The sequence below is a fragment of the Lepisma saccharinum genome, chromosome 21 (assembly GCF_977018435.1).
Source record: "Lepisma saccharinum chromosome 21, izLepSacc3.1, whole genome shotgun sequence".
Classification (NCBI taxonomy): Eukaryota; Metazoa; Arthropoda; class Insecta; order Zygentoma; family Lepismatidae; genus Lepisma; species Lepisma saccharinum.
The window spans coordinates 13,676,914-13,697,268 of NC_139249.1; the positions used below are offsets into that span (position 1 = coordinate 13,676,914).

At 35.6% G+C, this 20,355-nt stretch overlaps 1 protein-coding gene across 1 annotated transcript in view; it reads left to right on the forward strand.

Annotated features, from left to right (window-relative positions):
- LOC146004459 (uncharacterized) overlaps window positions 1-20,355 on the forward strand; it is a 43,712-nt gene that overhangs the window by 20,107 nt on the left and 3,250 nt on the right. Inside the window, exons 7-14 of the mRNA XM_083143315.1 lie at window positions 1,343-1,613; window positions 2,607-2,741; window positions 2,866-3,051; window positions 12,250-12,372; window positions 13,455-13,539; window positions 14,975-15,272; window positions 17,748-17,801; window positions 19,505-19,610. Of these exons, the coding sequence (XP_082999441.1) occupies window positions 1,343-1,613; window positions 2,607-2,741; window positions 2,866-3,051; window positions 12,250-12,372; window positions 13,455-13,539; window positions 14,975-15,272; window positions 17,748-17,801; window positions 19,505-19,610 (1,258 nt within the window). The remainder of the gene's footprint in view (window positions 1-1,342; window positions 1,614-2,606; window positions 2,742-2,865; window positions 3,052-12,249; window positions 12,373-13,454; window positions 13,540-14,974; window positions 15,273-17,747; window positions 17,802-19,504; window positions 19,611-20,355) is intronic.

Sequence of the window (20,355 nt, forward strand, 5' to 3'; positions counted from 1 at the left end):
GTGCGTGCCCTGTTTATTTCAAATCATTAATCATTCTTATTTATTATTATAGAAATGAAAAAAAACATAATATAAATAAAATACAACCACAATCACGCAAAGGGTTTTCGACAATGAAACTTTACTTTAACGCTCCAAAACTAAACAGTGGCCCAAAATATATTACTTTAGTGAGGGCAGGGTGCGAAATCCTAGGGGGAGGGACAGGGGGATTTCCCCCACCAACAATCTTGGTCTAAAAAAAAAAAAAAAAATCCGGGGCGGGCTTGTTAAAGCAACATAAGATAAGCAATTTGTTTTGGCTTCAAATGTACTTTACTGAGTATAATATTGAAAACACGCCCAAAGTAGTGTGGTTGTTTATGTTGAATGCTTTCTCACTCACTTACTCTCTCTCTCTGTCTTTAAAGTTTCGAGAGATCATCTACGCCAATAACAATATACACAGCACAGTAAAAGTAAAAGAATGGAAGACAAATATAAGTTGGAAATTTCATTGATTTATATTAATGGAAAGCAGAAACTAAAACAAAAACCTTATGCATAATACAACTATTTCAAAATGTATTGTCATCTTTAACATTAAAAGTAAAGGAATTAGTTTGTTACTTTATAAATATCTGATACATGTAAAAGTAACAAATTAATTCCTTTGTATGTATTTAATAGTAATGTACTTTTAAAAATTTAGCAATATATTTTTATATTTAATAACATCATTATATACAGTATATATATATATATATATATATATATATATATATATGTGTGTGTGTGTGTGTGTGTGTGTGTGTGTGTGTGTGTGTGTGTGTGTGTGCACGTTAAACTGCCTTGTTTAATGCATACAAACCTTGAAGTAAGCGCGCAGTGGAAGATTTCCGGCTTAAAGGTCTCCTTATTAGCTATGGGGCAGTTATGCTATTCGAATGTGCAGATACAACACTGTTCCAAATTATGCGAGTTTATTGACATAATGTGCAAGCACAATTAGACTACATAAAGAAAGATTGTTCGATGATAAACTCGCTGAAATAAACATTGTCTTATCACTTGAGCCAGTTTGATGGATATTAGTTTAACGAATTAATAATAATTAACTAAATCTGTCTTTTGACTGTCAAGTCACTTCTTCACGTAGTATAGACGAGAAAGATGATGAACAAGATATAATTGAGCGAGTGAGTGTAAGATCGGAACTTACAACATTACGGAAAGTACTTATCCTTCTCCTCCATATCGTAGTTCCTCGGACACCTTCACAAAGTGTCTACCTTGAGGAAAACTGTGATTTCGCACCCTGAGTGATTTGATTTTTAGACGCTTAATTTAATTATTCCTGCAGTTTCCTTCGGAGGCTTGGGAACATTGTTCTTCGGTGGGAGTCTCTTATCCTTCGTGGAGCTCATCTACTTCTGTGTGGTGAAACTAGTCTTCGCCATGGAATCTGACACTGGACAAGATATGGTACCGGAGAGGATCTCAAGGAGGGAGGCCTTCCTGAAGAGGTTGAAGGTCCTTGAGAGACGTGTGGCAGCAAGACAACTTTCGATCCCATCTCCACTAATGCAGCTTCATGTGCAGGAGGAGGAACTAGTAATGGAAACTGCATTGAGGTACCTGCATAATGTAAGACTTGATAGAAAAAAAGGTTGCCATCATGCAGTCAGTTATCATTGATATAGTCTCAGCCTTCGTGAGGCCGTAGCCTGGCAAATTATTTCGCGCAAAAACTGAAATTAAAATTTCAGGATAAGCTCTCTCGGTCGGGATGCGGTTGAGAAACACTGGTCTAAATTAAATATTAGTGAACTAATTTAAGGTTCAGTCAGGCAATGAAACAAACATGAAAATAAAGTTAAAGAACTTTCTTTAAATGTGTATAAAGGTTAAGTTATATTCAAGTTAAAATTAGTTTAGCTGGCTTTATCTTTGATTCCATTATGCTGGAGTTCTTTTACATTCAATTTTTAGAGTTTCACTACGTCTGTTGTGTTGTCAAATTAGGCTATATTTTATTACTCTTCTTATGGCACTAAACCACTAATTTTATAATTGCTCTGATATTGTAATCACCCCCTTCGACATTCACATAGATAAGATCAGAAATAAGTTCAGAATTTGAATGAGGAATTGATGTACATTATCTTTAGTATTCGATATGAGATTTCCATAAACACATGGAATATATTATGCAAACAACCTCCCACTTTTCATTACGCGAAATCACGCCCGCCGCATATTCCGGGCTTATTCAGATCAGATCCTGCCTTGAAAAGACGCTGGGTAAGCATTGTGCGTATGATCTTTGCTGAAGTGATTCAAGTATGATTATCATGACCGTATGAGTAATGTGTACGTGTAAAATATCGCAAATTTATCGCTGTAAGAAGACTTCTGATAAGTTTTCCCTTAACACGTGCGAATGTTTGCCCAACTTCATACTGTTTCTTCCCAAAGTGCACTGCGTGATGACATCAAGTTGAATATCATCAATTTCCTTTATTTATTTTTTAAAGGTTTAATATCATTCGAAAATTGCCATGCATAACCAAGACAAATATCTATTATGGTAAGTTTCCAACAATCTATATGCATTCTAATTTCAGCTCCACCAGTCACAAAATTATTAGAAGAATTGTTGTGGTGTCTACAAACCTTGGTCTACTTCTGAAAGAGTACCTCAAGTTTTCCACAGTCCATGGCGTGAAACACTTCTTAGAAGCTCCTCGTGTTTGGTTGAGGTACGTGTCATAAATCATTGTATTTGGAAAATTTAAGGTTTTTAACTATTCATACGTACTATGCATTCTCATAATAAATTCGCGCGGAAGGAATTAAACTAATTTGATGTCATTCACTTCCTAGAATTCTCTGGGTTGTAATCTGGATCACCTTTGCAACGTGCGCTCTGTTGACTGCAAAATCCCTGGGATACAAGTACTTCTACAGTTCAGTGGTCTACGAAATGGAAGAGAACAACTTCACATGGAATGTGACTGCGCCAGCATTTGGTTTTTGCTCAGCGGAGAAAGATAAAGATTGGACGAAACCGTGAGTACGATGAATCATTTTCACTTTCTTTACTGTTCAAAAATCGATGATCGACTGGCACGTATCCAGATTTTTTAGGAGGTGGGGTGTTAAAGAACATTTATGAAATGAGCTGTTTAGGCGGTGAAGATCCATAGCAAAGAAGGAAGATATATACTTGAATGCTCTTTAACCAAAATATGCGTCTTTGTATGGCAATTAGGTGTAACAATCCAACGTAATTGTCGCCCCATTCCCTCTCTGCTTCCCCTTTCATTTTTCCTGGTGCTCTCACCAATTTCACAAATATATTTTCGACACCAGGATGGTTATGGTTCAATCATTGGTACGAACACATGCCTGATGGTTTAGAGTCCAGAACATCGGCAGATACGAAAATGTGATACGAAAATGACGGTCTCCATGTCAATGTCTCCATGGTATGTCCACTTTGTGGATTGTTTGAGATGTTGAGCGAGAGAAAAGTGTTGGTAGACAGTCTTCTGTCCGCTGGGGACAATCACTTTTGGACAAGGAATAAAATAACTAATCAATGAAGGAATGTACCTTGCTATAGAACACACAACGGACACTGGCTCCAGAAATCATATCTCTTCCTCAGTAATATTAAAACAAACATACACACATACAACAACACTTGTTAAATCCACACTAGATAACGTATAGTGAGAAACACGTACGTGCAGTGACAATTTATTATTACAGCTACTGTACTAATAATATTAATGTATGTAGTTTGTATTATGCCTTAGCGTATTTCCTTTGGTTATGAGATGTAAACAGTGGCCTTCACTGAAGGCACTTCTTGTCAACCTCACTTCCACACTTCTGCAGAACAACGAGGCTATGGCGTCTGGTCCTACAGACAGTATAATCCTCTGTGGGGCTCGTGTTGTGTCGCCTACATATGTTTGTCAATTAATATATCTGTCTATATATTGATTGTTCCCTTCATCAATCTTGTGTCACCCTTCATCCACATAGCCGCGATTAACCAAAAGTGAGAGAAAAGCGACGAAAATAATGCAAGTCAATCAATTTTTTTGATTGTGTGTGTATTTTTGTAATGGTAAGCATGTAATGTATGCGTTCATTATCTGTACTATTAGATTTTTCCTTTATATTAGTAAACAAATTTAGAAAAATCGTTATGATTAAATGGGGGGAAAAACTAAGGCATTATAGCCTAAGTTCGTCATGTAAGCAAAATTCTAAATACTAGGGACGTTCAGTATATAAGTTTCCCTGTGCTATAAAATATCGTATAAAGCAATGCCATTAAAAAGAAGCACATGCTTGACAAGCGCCATCCTTCGTCTACAGGAACAACAATCGATTCGTTATCAGACGTGAAGGCGCATGCGCTCAAGGGCGAAAAGTAAATGCTTGTTCGGAAAACGCGGGCTCGCGTCATAAGAAATGTCATCTTAGTGTTCGAATTTACAGCTACTTATGCATTACTTCATAACAATTACATTAGTTTAAGCAATTCTTCCCTTTTCTCATCAGAACAATTAAATTTCTTGATATTTGACAAGTTCTGCCTTGTCGTTATCTTATTTCCGTCCATAGACATCAAAATTGTATAATTGTTTTTCACAGCATCAACTATATAGGGTCCAAGCCATAATTCCATAAACTTATGAATTTTCTTGTTAATTGCACTACTATCTTCATGATTTTTCACTAAAACAATATCACCTGGGACAATCTTCAATTTATTAGCATCACACTCAATGGTTTTGGGCTTATATCTTTCCTTAATACGTGCTTTGGCGATAAAATACTTATGTTTCCAGGGCACAAACTTTAAATCATCTGGCCAGTTAATTTGACTGATAATTGAATCCTTTAATTCGTGATGAAGAAAAAGTTCACTAGGTGTGAAACTTGTTATTTCCGAAACGGAATTATTAATAAGTCCTGTTACATGATTCAAATATTTTACCCAGTCCTGATGATTTTGCGAAGTATATAATCGTAACAATCGTATTAACTCTTTGTTGTACCTTTCCACAGGATTTGCGAAAGGCGAATAAACTGACGTGGTGATATGTTTTATGTTACAGTCATCCATATATAACTTCCATTCCTGTGATTTAAATTGGGAACCGTTATCTGATAATATTACCTTACATGCTGGATAGTGGTAAAAATACTGGAGCTTGAATTTGTTAATTATTTCACGTGACGTTGCCTTCCTTAACGGATAAGCCATTAAAAATTTGGACCGTGTCAACTATTGTTAATATGTAACTATATCCTTGTGATTTGGGTAACGGTCCAACAAGATCTATTGATAACATATCATGTGGAGTAGTAGAATATACATGCAATTCATCCTTACTAATTTTTGTGTGTGCTTGTTTAGTTTTTGCGCATGTTAGACAGTCGTTCAAATACTGCTTGATACTAACTTTCATTTTAGGCCAATAATATAAACTTCTGCACTTATTAAATAGTTTATAGTATCCAAAATGACCTTGTAAGTCATGTAATTTATGAAGAATTTTGGGTACAACAATAATAGGTACTACAAGTTTCCACTTGTCTTCTTTCAAATGTTTCAGGAATAATATATTATCTTGAATCGAATATTGCCTTTTTATATTCTTCGACAAATTCCCATTTTGTAACTTTTGTACAATGGCACTGCAATAAGGAGCCGAATTTTGACTTTCTTGAAAAATGTTACACTATCTTCGTCAAGAAAATCAAGACTTATGATATTTACATATAGTTCCGATAGAGTTGGAAAACCTGTACTTAAATCAGGATATCTGCTTAAAGCATCTGCAGCTTCATTAGATTTTCCCGGCACGTGATATACATTATAATCAAACATTTGTAATTTCAAACTCCAACGATTTAATCGTGGATTCAAAGTTTTAGTAGATTCTAGCCAAGATAAAGATTGGTGATCGGTAAACAATTTCACCTTAGTTCCAGCTATGTAAATGTAGAATTTTTCGAAAGCAAATAATATCGCTAAGCATTCAATCTCGTGAGTATTGTATGATAACTCATTGCCTTTAAGAGATCTGCTAACATATTGAATTATACGTGGTCCTTCTTCAGAATTTTCAGTTGAGTCTTGCCATAGAACAGCTCCTATTCCTTTCTTCGAACCGTCTGTGTTGACATTGAAAGGCTTCGTGAAATCTTGTTGATACAAAGCCTTTGGAGATATCTGTGACTTGCGGAGGCTTTCAAAAACTGAAGCATGAACATCATTCCATTGCCATTTTGATTCCTTTTTCAACAGATCATACAAAGGCTGAGCCATTTCAGCAAATCCTTCAATAAACTTTCGCCTCCAATTAGCTAATCCTAAGAACCTTCTCAAGGAGCGTTTGTTTGTTGGAATTGGAAAATTAATAATTGCTGAATTCTTTGCAGGATCAACCATAATTTTATCACCGGACACTATGTGTCCAAGGAAGCAGATTTCTTTGTAAGCAAACTTACATTTGGAAAATTTAATAGACATATTGACACCCTTTATCTTTTGTAAAACTAGTTCTAAATGTTGCATATGTTGAGACCAATCTTTGCTGAAAATTAGAATATCATCCAAATAACAAACAACAATTTCTGCAATCGGTAGAGAATATTTTATTCATCCTGTCCTGGAACACTGAGACTGCTGAACGAATCCCAAACGGAAGATAGCGGAAAATATATTGTCTGCCTCTATAAGAAAAAGCTGTGTAAGGATATGAATCTTCAGTCAACGGTATTTGAAAATAACCGCATGATAAATCAATTGAAGAAAAGTAAACACATCCTAGGAACCTCTGTAACATTTCGTTAATTGCTTCTACTCTCACTTGTGGAGAGATAACATGTTGATTAAGTTTCCTAAAATCGATCACAGGTCTCCAAAGACCTCCTTGCTTTGGCACTATATGTAGAGGGTTAAGATATGGTGAAGAATCTTGGTAAATAATTCCCCATTTCTCCCACTTGGAAAGCTCTTCTTCTAAAGGTAGTCTCCTTGATATTGGTGTGGGATAAGGTGTGTTTGTAATAGGTGTTACAGTATCTAATTGAATCTTGTAAGGTTCAACAATTGCTTTTCTAGGTTTATCTGAAAATTGTACGTAATAATACGACAGAAGTTTGAATAAATCAGCTTTCTGCAAATTGTCCAAATTATCATTTCTAAAAACAGACTCATAAATGGACTTCTTAGCTGGCATATATTCTACATCATCATTCAAAGTTGACACATCACGTAACAATCTACATGAATAACTTTCATTATCATTTAATGTATCTTCGGAAGAAAAGTTAGACTTTGTACAATACTTCAAATCTTCTGTAGAAGAACATTGCCGAGTTAAAACAGAGGAAATTTCCTTTCCATTATCATTTAGCAAACTTACATTCCCTTCTTTAAAATCAATTACAGCTTTATATTTCCTCAAAAATGGAACTCCTAAAATGACATCGGCATTCAACTCTTTAATAACAAAAAATTCCATAGAAAAGTATTCGTTCTTTATTTGCAGATTAATAATTTTACTGCCAACAACTTTACACTTCTTGCATCCAGCGAAACCGGTGAGTTTTACATCTTCCACGTTATCCAGTTTAATGTTGCCAATCAAAGACGATAGTTTACACCAAACGTCAAAATTTAGAACATTTGCCTGACTTCCAGAATCTATAATACAAACTACAGGTATTTGACAAATAATTCCATGAATAACTGGAACTTCAGTTAATGGAACTGGAATATCATAATCACTAACAGTCCATTCAGGTTCTTCTTCAAACCATTCCAATAAAAAATTCACTTGTAGTGGTTCCGATATTAAGTCTTTATCATCACGTACATTCATAATTTCCTGTGTTTGAAATGAATTTCGTTTGTTCAAATTTGGCCTCTCTGAAAGAAAGCAGAGTGAACGAGGCGCTTCCATCCGCTCCTTTAATTTAAATTTGTTGTTGATTGGTAAGATGTTCCTATACCAGATTGTCGTGTAAAGGTCCTTGATACATTTCCAGAAGGAGAATTTGATATTCCAGAAGTTGTAGATGCATCTTGTGGTTGTAATGAAGTCACATTAACAGGTTGACTGCAAGTAGGAGCGAGAGCAGGCTCACTTGTATACTGCGCTTGCCTATTGTAGAAAATCCTTCCATTCTGACTACTGTTAGGTAACTGAGAAGTTATAGCATCCTGATTATAATTCCTATTTGTAATGTCACCGGAAATACCAGAGTATGCATTATTTCTTTGGAATCTGAAATTATTTCTGTTATTATATGTAAATCCTGAATAGCCACGATTATTTCTACGTCCTCTAAAACTAACATTGCTAACTCTAAACTGTCCATATCTTGAATTAGCATTGCCAAATTCATTAGTAAAAGGTACTTGAGCATCCATCGCCGAAGTCTGAGTAGAAGATGAGCAAGTGTTTTTGGTGTGTTTAACATTAATTTGCTTGACACTAAATTTTGATTTCATACTGTCAGGATTCTTGTTGGGTTTAACCTTACTACTATTATCGGTTTCTTCCGGTAGGAAAATTAGTCCTCTTCTACTAGTTAGGACAACATCTAATTTCCTTAACATAGTTGTTAACTGGTCCATAGAACGTATCTCATGACAAGTTATGTTATTAGCTATATTATTTGGTAACTGACTAATAACTAATTGAATAACATCCAATTCGTTTGGGTTCTCAACTAAATTGCAATAATTGGAATATGTTTTCAACGCAAAGCTTTCTAAATCACCATGTACTGTAGGATCATACTTCCTGTTCCTTAATACTGATAACTGAGACTGTAGTATTTCCGGACTTGCAAATTGTTTCATGAATTCCCTTTGAAAATGATCATATGAAGAAAACATACGTTTGTGAGTTCTATACCAGTACGCAGCTCTGTTGGTGAAACACTGCTGAATACTCTGTAGCCTTTTGTTAATTGGAATGCCCATAAGATCAAGCATAGAATTAAGATGTTCTAGATATTCTCGAGCTGATTGGTCTTCTATTTTTCCAGAAAATTTGGGTAAATGAGACAGTTCATTTATCTTTACATATCTGTTTCCTCTATCCCCAACAGTAATTACAGGTAAAGACGTTGGAGAAATACAACGATCAAACTGACTTTGTGGATTATCACAGTAATTGTTATTTGTATTTGACTCATTAACACCAATTTCAGCATTTGGACAACTTGTGCCAGTCATTAAATTTGCATTACGCTTTTCACCTTGAAACCATGGTCTACAAGCTTCATTCTGCAAGGAAGAAATATGACGAAACCCACACGTTTCACCAGGGACATTACTATGATGAACGACAGGGAGGTTAGGTTCTTGCGAGTATGTAAACATTTGATTTATGTAACTATTTTCACCATCAGCAGAACAACATTGTTGAACATTGGAACGTTTATCAATATTTGTAACGGTAGAATTCAATCTAGAAGTTGTCTGCATATTGTTAATCGCATAATTACTATTAGGTGACATATTATTTCGATAATGTTCCTCATTGCAGGTTGGAATAAATCTTTTGTTTCGCTTCCAGCGAACACGATTTCGAACATGCGGTTCATCGAACGTTGTTTTCACATGGGTTGTTAAAGATTCATCAGATGAATAAGTAGATGAATTAGTCACCCCCGAGTCAACTGCATTTCTATCCCTTTCACGTGATGTCTTAGTTTGAGAACTATTTTGTGCAAGGGGAGGTTTCAAATTTCCTTTTGTGTTGCGTTGAAAATTTGCATAATTAGTTTGCAAAACATCAATACGAGATTATATATGTTGAAACCTATTATTACAATCAATAAGATACGTTCCAAAATGTACATTTTCCTTACCAGCAACTTCCAACGATGATAATCTATTATTAATATCAGTTATTTTGGATGAACATACTGTAATAGATTTATCGTATTCACTAATCAAATCTTTATTTATTAAAATTTGTTGTCCTTGAACGTCTTGTTCTGTTCGGATTTGAGAAATATTGCTATTTAAAATACTTCCCAAATGTTCATTTTTCTTGACACATTCAGAAGCTATTGAATCAAGTTGTGTTTTAACATCGGAAGTCAAGTTGTCTAATCTTTGATTAACAGTATTAATTTCTTGATGAACCGATTCAAATTTTGAAGTTAGGTTACTATAAATATCCAATTCCAATTGTTCAAACTGAGACTTAATATTCTCATTAAACTCTGCAAATTCTTGATGAGATTGCTGTAACTGTAATTTCAGATCTTGGTTAGCAAGATCCATTCGGGTTTTTAGTTCTTCATTAGACTGTTCTAACTGCAATTTCATTTCAGCATTAGACTGTTCTAACTGTGATTTCATAGAATTTTCTAACTGAGATTTCATTTCAGCATTAGACTCTTCTAACTGTGATTTCATAGAATTTTCTAACTGAGATTTCTTTTCAGCATTAGACTGTTCTAACTGCGATTTCATTTCAGCATTAGACTGTTCTAACTGCGATTTCATTTCAGCATTAGACTGTTCTAGTTTCGTCTTGAGGTCTTCATTAGAAGCGACCATTAGCAATTGAATACTCTTAACAGTACTTAACAAATCACCAAAATTCGGGTTAAGAGTTTCTAGATAAGTTGGCAAACTAAAAGGATCATAATCTGGTTTGCAACCCTTACAATAATAATTTTCTAGTGTAGTCGAATAAATTGTCCAGTGAGTGACTGTAAGTTTGAGACAAGATATGTGATGCCATGACGAGCACTGTGTACACTGAACATACCTCAAATCATTGTCAGGATTATTACAACAAGATAATTTGTCGGGTTTTGTAGAACAAACATCATGTTCTATAGTATTCGCATTACTGGAAGCGACTACGGGATTACCAGCATCAAAGTAAGTAGTCATTGTATTAGCCTGAATGTTTGTTTCTTTACGCGACGATTTAGATTTACTTTGCTTTAACTTATCAGCCATTGTGATCTTCACACATATGACGATTCACTTAAGATGTTACGTTATACAAGCACACTGAAGATTGTGACGTAAGTCTTACTTCAGCATATGACAAAAATTCTGTTCCATTACAACAGACATTCTTACCACTGTCAGAAGATTGCACACTTTTTGAACAATCCTGGCTTCTGTGTCGCCACTCTTGATAACCGTCGCTGCGCTTAAACTTGCAGAACGATTATCAATGCAAATAAAATTGCGTAATTAACGATAACCGTTATATTTAAAATAAATACAATACAGGCGCAGAAAATCTCACAACTTCCATCACCATTTTTAGTACTTATTATTTCTCGTTGCTATGGTTACATCAATTTCATTTCTTGTATTTTATACAGCGTGATAAGATGATTATAACAATATCTATAAAACAAACATGCATAAGTTAAAAACAACATCAATAACATAAATAATATTAACTTTGAACATGACAGTTTGAGAATAGGACAGTCTCACGCTCAAGGGCGAAAAGTAAATGCTTGTTCGGAAAACGCGGGCTCGCGTCATAAGGAGTTCAGAAGCATGGATGCTAAGGGCGTTCTGCTTATGGACTTTTTGGAACGAGGAAGAACAATTAATGCTGTCAAACATTGGATAAACTGAAAAACGCAATTCGACATAAGCGACCAGGTCTCCTGTCAGCTGGTGTCATTCTTCTTGACGATGACGCTCGCCCCCACTCAGCAGTGCAAACACAACACAAAATTGAAGAATTGGGGTGGGAACGGCTGCCACACCCTCCATACAGCCCCGATTTAGCGCCGAGTGATTTCCATCTTTTTCCGGTGTTAAAGTCTGAATTGCAAGGTTACCGTTTCGAAAGAGATGAAGAAGTGAAGCGGAATGTGAGAATAGTGCTCAATAGCCAGAGCCCTGATTTTCTTGCAAAGGGATTGGACAAATTGGTGCAACGGTGGGACAAATGCCTGAATCTCTATGGGGATTGTGTGGAGAAGTAAGGAAGGATCCTCCTACACATGTATGAATAGTTTTCTAATGTATCTTAATTTATTTATTTTTTTACAGCATAGGGAAACTTATATATTGAACGACCCACGTATATATAAACAAAATATATAATATGCAATGTCTATAAAGGCAAACCAATCAGCAAGTCCTTGCATTTCCTTGAAATCACGCACCACAGCCTCTTACTCTCATATCTTATAAGAATCTAATAAATGCTTATATTTTGACAGACCTTGCAACGAAATGTTCCGGAGGTGCACAATTAATGACGTTCCTTTCGACTGCTGCTCGTGTGTGCATGTATTCCCCTCTGAGGTTCCCGGATGTTACGTCATGGCTTCTAGGCAAACAGGGTAAATGATTAATTACAAATTGCAAATTGTCTGCGTGTCCACAAACATGGTGAAAATAATAACAATGCTGATAGCAGCTTAAAATTTATTTTCTCAACTTCTTGGCGCACTTGCTTTCTTGATAAATCATCGGAATATATCAAATTTGAAATGAGAACATGACAATAAAGAAATAACCAGTTTCATCGCTGAATTGAAATATATATTGTTATTACATACGCCCGATATTTATGCATATTTTATTCTTGCTTAAGTCAGGTATTCTTGTAACTAGATTTCTGATATATAAATCTGAGATATCTTTCCTTAAAGAAAGAAGGGTACTGGAACAGAAAATATACTGACTAAATGTCACTATCTTCAATTTTAATCCTTCAATAAAATTATATTTCAATAAATATCAGATGTTGTTTGTGTCACATTGCAATTATGTCTGATATTACATTCTCATAGATAGTTTCTTGCAGTTAAACCTATAATACCGAAAAGGAAATTGAAAATTTTAATATAAGCATCACATCTCAGGTTCATGTATCTATTCGTGAAGAGAGACATTCATGTTCAATTTCAACCGAAACAAATTTCAAATTCATCTCAAATTCATGTAGTTCAGTTACTTTCATCATTCAAAAAACGAATTGTCCACAGCATGTTCACAAATTTCACAACGAAGTACACGACTGTCAAAGCGGAAATATTACATGTATATTAACAGCTGCTTCAGCTATACCACAGTCTGAATCTCAAACCAATTTTCACTCCAGTTCTATTAAATTATTTTAGTCAATTTATAATTATTGGTATTTTGCCAACAAGGGCATGTGAGGAGAAGTGTAGGCCGATTAATGTGATTTTAAAAGCAAGTGTGTGAGAGGATTGCAATAACATTTTAATACAAAATTTAACGCGGGTGCTGTGTAAAGAAATTGCACCACTATACATTTTGTTATGAAGGCATGCGAGTTGCATAATAAAGAATAGGAGCAGACTATATGTTTATTAATGTTAAAAGTCAGATTCTTGGCAAGCAACATATGTAAAACAACAACATAATATGTTTTCTTTGCGTTACATATTTTCAGTGATTTGTGCTCTGGAGTTTGGATGATGTACAACAGAACCTATGAACTTTCTGTCACAGTGGTGTGGTACTCCAAAATATGGCTTGTAAGTAGATTATTCTTATGTTCATAAACAGAAATCAGTTCTAACTTGCTGTTCATATCTCACAGTCGACATCGTAACTAGTAACGACTATCAAAACAATCATACTTTCTGTACATTTTAACAGTAATGAACAAAATTATGGCTAACTAAAAAAACATTAGTTACAAACAAATATTTTCCGTCACTGAGATTTTCTACTAAACAAATAAATGTTTTAGGCAGAAAAACTTTTGCATATTAATATATTGTTCTGTATCAGTATAAAATAAGTTAAAAAAACTTAGCTAGGAATGAAAATTAGCGGCGGGAAGACGTTAAACGACACTCTGTTTCCCAAGGTGTTTTTAAGGGGCGAAAATTGCCTTTTCCCCCATGTCCCAAACTTCGACAGTGAGAAACACACAAGACGAATGATGAACAAATAAATTAGGTACTCAGTGTTTTTTACAGCATAAAACACTATAACTAATTAACTAACTCTCCAGCCTTCTTAAACCCTAAGGATTATGACTGCAGCAACACAAGTCTTCAACTTGTTCCTCTCCTGGCAAGATCAATCCAATCTTTTCCATCTTTACCGATTTCCTTAAGGTCCATCTCAAGTTACCTCTCCATCCTACAGGTCTCTTGCCATCAGGTTTCCCAACAAGAATCTTGTAAACTCTTCTTTCCTCTCCCATTCGTGCCACATGGCCTGCCTACCTAAGTCTTCTTGACTTAACCATATTAATAATAATTTGGAGATCCATATACATTATTTATTTATTTATTTATTTATTTGCCTTCTACAGAGATAGGATATCTTCAATTACAGAGGCATTAATATAACATAAATAATGTAAATATGAATATAAGTTGGATTAAATAGCATGCATACATATTACATAGTTATTAACTATAACATAAGTACAATTATATAACGTAGAGTAATGACGTGCTCGCACAATATATATATATACACAACACACATAAATTATCCATATATCCACAGCCAATATTATCAAATTTCTGATGAATGTACAGAATAAATATGCCCATAATAAGATAGAAACAGACACATATCCTTAAGCTTATCCACATACACATACACATATTTACATTATATATATATACACACACACATTTATATGGATATAGGGATACATATAGAACATATTCTACATTAATTAATAAATACAATAAATAATCAACCATTTGTAAAAGAATCTCTGTTGAGTGTGGCTTTTATAGCATTTTTATATTCCAAAATGTTAAGATTAATTATGTAGTTCTAAATTATGTAACCTTCTCCACTCACCTGTCTCCTCATCCCTTTTCGGTCTAAATATTTTTATAAGGATTTTATTTTCAAATACTCGTAATAAAAGCAGTTAAGGTACTATATTATAACGCATCTAAATCATGCATAATTTTCGTTGTTTCTTACACGCCATAGGTGTACATCCTCTCAAACTACGATGTACCCTTGCGTCGTGGCTTCGGTTCGTCCTTCGTGGCGGAGTACAAGAGTGTGGCGAGATACCGCAGCGTCGCCTACCTCGTGACCGACGAAGTGGCCAGCGACGACGTTCGTAAGGTGCCCGTAAAATCCCGGAAGTGCAGGTTCCCGGATGAGAACGAGGGGATGAGGGTCTTCAAGTACTACAGCTATTCGGCCTGCATCGCTCAGTGCAGGGTGGAGGAGAAGATGAGGCTGTGCAACTGTACCGATTCCCTTGTTGGGTACAACACAGGTAAAGAACTCTACATGCACGCAGATACCTACACGCACTGTCCGAATTAAGCTTTGGGGGGGGGGGGAGGATACCCACTCAGTGGCGTATCTGTGATTTCATTTTGGTAGGAAGGTTGTTTTTTTTTGGTACCTATGCAAATTTATATGCATGTTACCAGTGAGTAAATTGAACTATTGCCTTGCGGTTTTAAGTAACTTTGAACATTGGCTCTAACCTAGGCCATTAAATCTTGTGATAACTAAACGTAGTGCATTAACATTCTAAGAAAACTCAGTCATATACAAAAAGAGCCCTGAACTAGTAACCCTTTACCTAATTTCTTGTGCCAATTTTAACTTAACGTCCATCTAACCAGACACGTACCTGGAAATATATTTCGATGGGGTCCGAACCAAATATCTCAATAATAATAATAATAATAATGTTTAAATTAAAATAAGTTAAAATGAAATAAAATATTAACTAAATATGTAAATTTATTAAAATTGTATTTTTAATATTACACGAATACGTAAAAAGACAGTATAAGAATATATATAACATCATGTATTTATTATCCATCTTGCGTGTACTTAAAATCGCCAAAATTTGTAAAAATACAATGAAATTCATGTCAAATAGATAATGAATTGAATATTTATCAAATAATAAAGAAAGGATGTTAGATTCAGTTGACGAAAAGTAATGTTCCTGATTTTTTGCATATTATCATTAATAGTAGTGTGCATAAATCTTCTTTTGTACTGTCCTTCAAAGCAGTAGGATCCAAATATTATAATAATGATAAATAATAACCCTTGCCTTCTGAGTTCATAGGAAATAAATAACCATTGATTAAAATACAATTCAGTACAGTTATGCTGAAAAGTAAATTTTCATTATTTTATTTTAGTATTTCGTAAGTCTTTCGGGGGGTCAGGACCCCTGGACCCCCCTAAATATGCCATTGCATCTAACCTACCTGCAAGTTTGTGAAAACTTTAATACATGTTCAGAGAGCTTAGTGCTCCCCTTTAATCCACAGGTCTGCATACTTTTCGACATGGAAATCTTTGATGATAGGACAATTAATGGACAAGAATGCTTTTTCAATTGTTTTTGATACATAGTTAAGAAATGGTATAATTTTATTTGAGGGGGATCCGTGGCAAGGAAAAAAATATTTTGCCGGTGATATTTTTTTTTCAGAGGGGATATCCCCGGCATCCCCCTGTTAATTCGCACACTGCCTACACTCATGCACAAGAGAGAGAGAGAGAGAGAGAGTATGTGTGTGTGTGTGTGTGTGTTAGAACTGAGATGATACCGTAACGTTCTCCTAGGAATGGGGATCGAATTGAGACTTTTTCAGATGTCCCGATGGGTTGATGTAGCTCTTTGATCATTCATCCTTGTTAAGGAGCTACTCGCTGTTCGTGGTAAGCTTGATGGTAAGGTGCGAGAGGTACTAACTATACACATTCAAGAGATGGCAAAACACAACCATTGGGATTTTTACGCTTTCAAGTTTGGATCTCACATGGTTTTTGCTTTGCTGATAGCTTTGACCTTCAGAGTGAACACTTATGCGTGAAACTGTACAGCTCTCCCAAGACACTCCTGCTCCTTCCAAGCTACAGTCTCCTAAACAAAATGACCCCTTACTGCCCGTTGCACTCAATACTTATTCTCTCTTCTTTATTCATAATGCCAATCCAATACCTTTTGGGTCAGCATCTTATTTACATGTTTGCAAAACCATTCATTCAGGAAGGTTGGTTAATTTCTGACATGGATTTCTTTAGATACCTATGAGTGCAACGGCTGGTGATCGGGTTCGTGCCTGATAAAGTTTTTCAGTTTTGTGGGGGATGTAACGATATCGATTGCGGCCGAGCGAGGTATCAGGGTGTAACGATTGGATATTATTTGCCGACACTTTTCCGGTGTTTGTCATTCAAGGGATCCACAAAAATGCCTTGCGACACTTTCGCGAGTTCTACTTGTCCTGGAAATTATGCAAAGGTTTCCTTTGATGCGAAAAATGTGTGATAGTACAAGGTAAACATTTCCATCTTCTATGACAAAAGCATTTGAATGCTTTACTTGTAATTGTGGTTTTTAGGGTCATTCCATCTTCGCAAAAACGATAACGTTGATAAACGGTGCAACTATACTCTGTCCCAACCATCTCTGGAGCAGACGAACGAAAACAAGTCTCTGCGCAAGTAGTGACGCGAGGCGGCTCCACCAATGAAGACGCGAGAGGAACGGGATTGCATGGAGGGGGAAGCGACTGCAGTTACTTGCCTTCCCAGCAGCGTGTACTGCTTCGCTCTGTCCACTCGATCCTCCCACCCTTCTCCAGAGATGACTGAGACAGGGTATATATGCTTACAGAATCCTGAATTTTGCACAATACTCTATTTCTAGAATTTTTCCTATGAAAAATTTGTTGTTTCAGCTAATTGCAATAATATCTATCTTTTTCAGAGGATCAAAAACTATGCGACAAGAAAGGTATAGACTGTCTAAAAGATAATGAAGGTACGTGAACTTTGAAACGTTTCGCATATGTTAGTGATAAGATACATGTCCAGTCACTAATGAAAGTACAGTGAAGTCAACCACAGGGAATTAATTTCTTATTCTAATCTCATATTTGAGCTTAGAAACTGAAAATATAAATAATACAATCTACAATAATAAATATTAATTGTACGTTTAAAAGCCTAAATACAATGACTCAAGAACTCACGTCAACCCAATAAAATTATGATATGAAAACACCCTAACTCCAAAGAAAAATAAGTATTTTAAAAATATCAGAAAGCATATGCAAACAACTACTCGCATCAAAGATGACAAACAGCACTAAACGCTTATTTACACACACATAAACAACAACAACGGTTGAGTGCTGGTGCTATCTTTCTTCTATATATTCATAAAAATGGATGTATGTATGTTTGTTCCGGCATAACTCTCGATCGCCTGGAGCAATTTCAACCAAACTTCGTACACATATGACTTACAATCTTGAAAGAAATACTGTGGGAGTAAGACACCCCTGGCACCCCTAGGGGTGGGAATTGGGTGACATGTAAAAGTAATCGAAAATGACCGATATTAGTGTGGAATCCATAGCTCTCGGGGTCGCTAACATGAATAGTGACACTCCCAATGCTGTTCAATTTATTTATTCTTGCTCCTGGAGGTGAAACTAAAAATGTTGTTTATAATCAGGTTTTGAGTTCAATTAATATTAGTGAATTTGTAAAAGATTTAATTTATAATTTGTATATTGTACTTATACTTTTAAATACCTGTAAATACAATTAGTTACATTTTACACTATAGTTAGAATTCATTATTTTCCTGTCTAATACTCCCTCTGTCCCATAATTATAGTCCGGTATGCCAAAATGGTGACTTGTTATTTATGTTCTTTTGGATACTTGATCGGCCAATTTGTACTGATCCTTGAGTAATAACGTTGTATGACTCATTACCGTGTTTAATTTTCTACTTCTGTATATACCAATGTCACAGTTTGCCTATCGGACAATTATTATGGGACAACAAACAAAAGTGTACCGGATAATAATTATGGGACAGAGGGAGTAAAACATTGGGATAAATAAATACCCGGGCAACGCTGGGTAATCAGCTAATTTCTGATAAAGATAACCCCGAAAGCGCTTTGTTTCTGCGTCATAGGCGCTGAAAATTAACTGGTATGTATGTAGTCCAATGCAATGGCATGGCATTCGAAACACGATGAAGACATTTTAGAAGTATCAGTCTTGAATTTCAGTCCGCATTTATTGGAAATTCGTTGCCTTGGTCAGTTTGTAAATATGTTGTATTCTTACAACATCGCAAGTACCATTATTCTCTTTGGATTTTGCTCATGGGAAGACTCCCCAAGTTGTTTTCAAGACGTCTCTCTTAACAAGGGACGCTAGTGGCAATCCTTCATGGCCATCCCTGGAAGTTATGTCGGAGCGATAGTTTGCTGTGTTGGGTTGCATACATGCAGGTTAGATTTTCAGCGCTTACAGAGCAGAAACTAAACGCTTTTGAGGCAATGTTCATAATAAAAGACTTACTTATTTTTATGGTATCTACCAGCAACCAGCCATTGTTGAAGTTGTTTTTCCACAACCTCTGTGCATAAAACTAGTTGTAGAGTTAGACATTCTAAACCATGAAATAGAATGTAATAACTTACAAATTTACTTTCCTAGATAAACTGGAACCAGTTAACACAGCAGAATTCCGCGTTTATGGACTTAATTGTAATTGTCCCTTATCCTGCGTGCAGAAAGCTGTTTCACTCATTGGTAGCACGGGGTGAGTACGCTGAGCCACGTTCGCAAAGTAACTTAAGTACTTCAAAAAAGTAAATATAAAATTTCTTAGGAAGAGTTGTAACACAATTAAGCCTTGTTTCCATATTAAATATACTAAAGTTGCTGACGAAGTTAACTAAAAATTAAAAGTACTTTACACGTTACGTTTCTACCCTATATCAGGGTCTTCCTCAGACTGAGATAACTATAATAAACAGAACAGTTGAAGATTAACCTTTTGCCGCCCAAGCGTCTCGAACGAGATACCCAAATGTAACCCTCACTGTCCCAAGCGTCTCGATCGAGACGCTGTGTCAAGGTCGTAGTTTTTACGTTATAACTTTTCTATTTTTGGCTACAATTTCGATATTATTTTTTTATATTGTTCCTAACACATGTATTTAACAGAAATGTTTTTTTGATTTTTTTTGTCTTCATGAAAATGGAGGGGAAAAGGCGGGAAAAGGTACTTCTCTTTTGCGGCTCTTTTCAACGTCAAATTTTTGCCGATAAGGAAGACGGGCTTTGTTGTTCTAAAGCAATGCTTTTCACTCCCGTCTATTAACTGCATTCGAAGGAAACTTGTTTATCAGTATCCGATGTCAAAATGAAAGTTTTCCGTGAGGGTGCATGCAGGGGGTGCGGGGTGGGGGAGGGGGAAGACTGGTTGTTGAATCTGCGTTGTGAGAATGGAATTTCGAAGCACGCTGAAGAAAACCCTTTTTTTTTAGCACAAGTGTCCACAA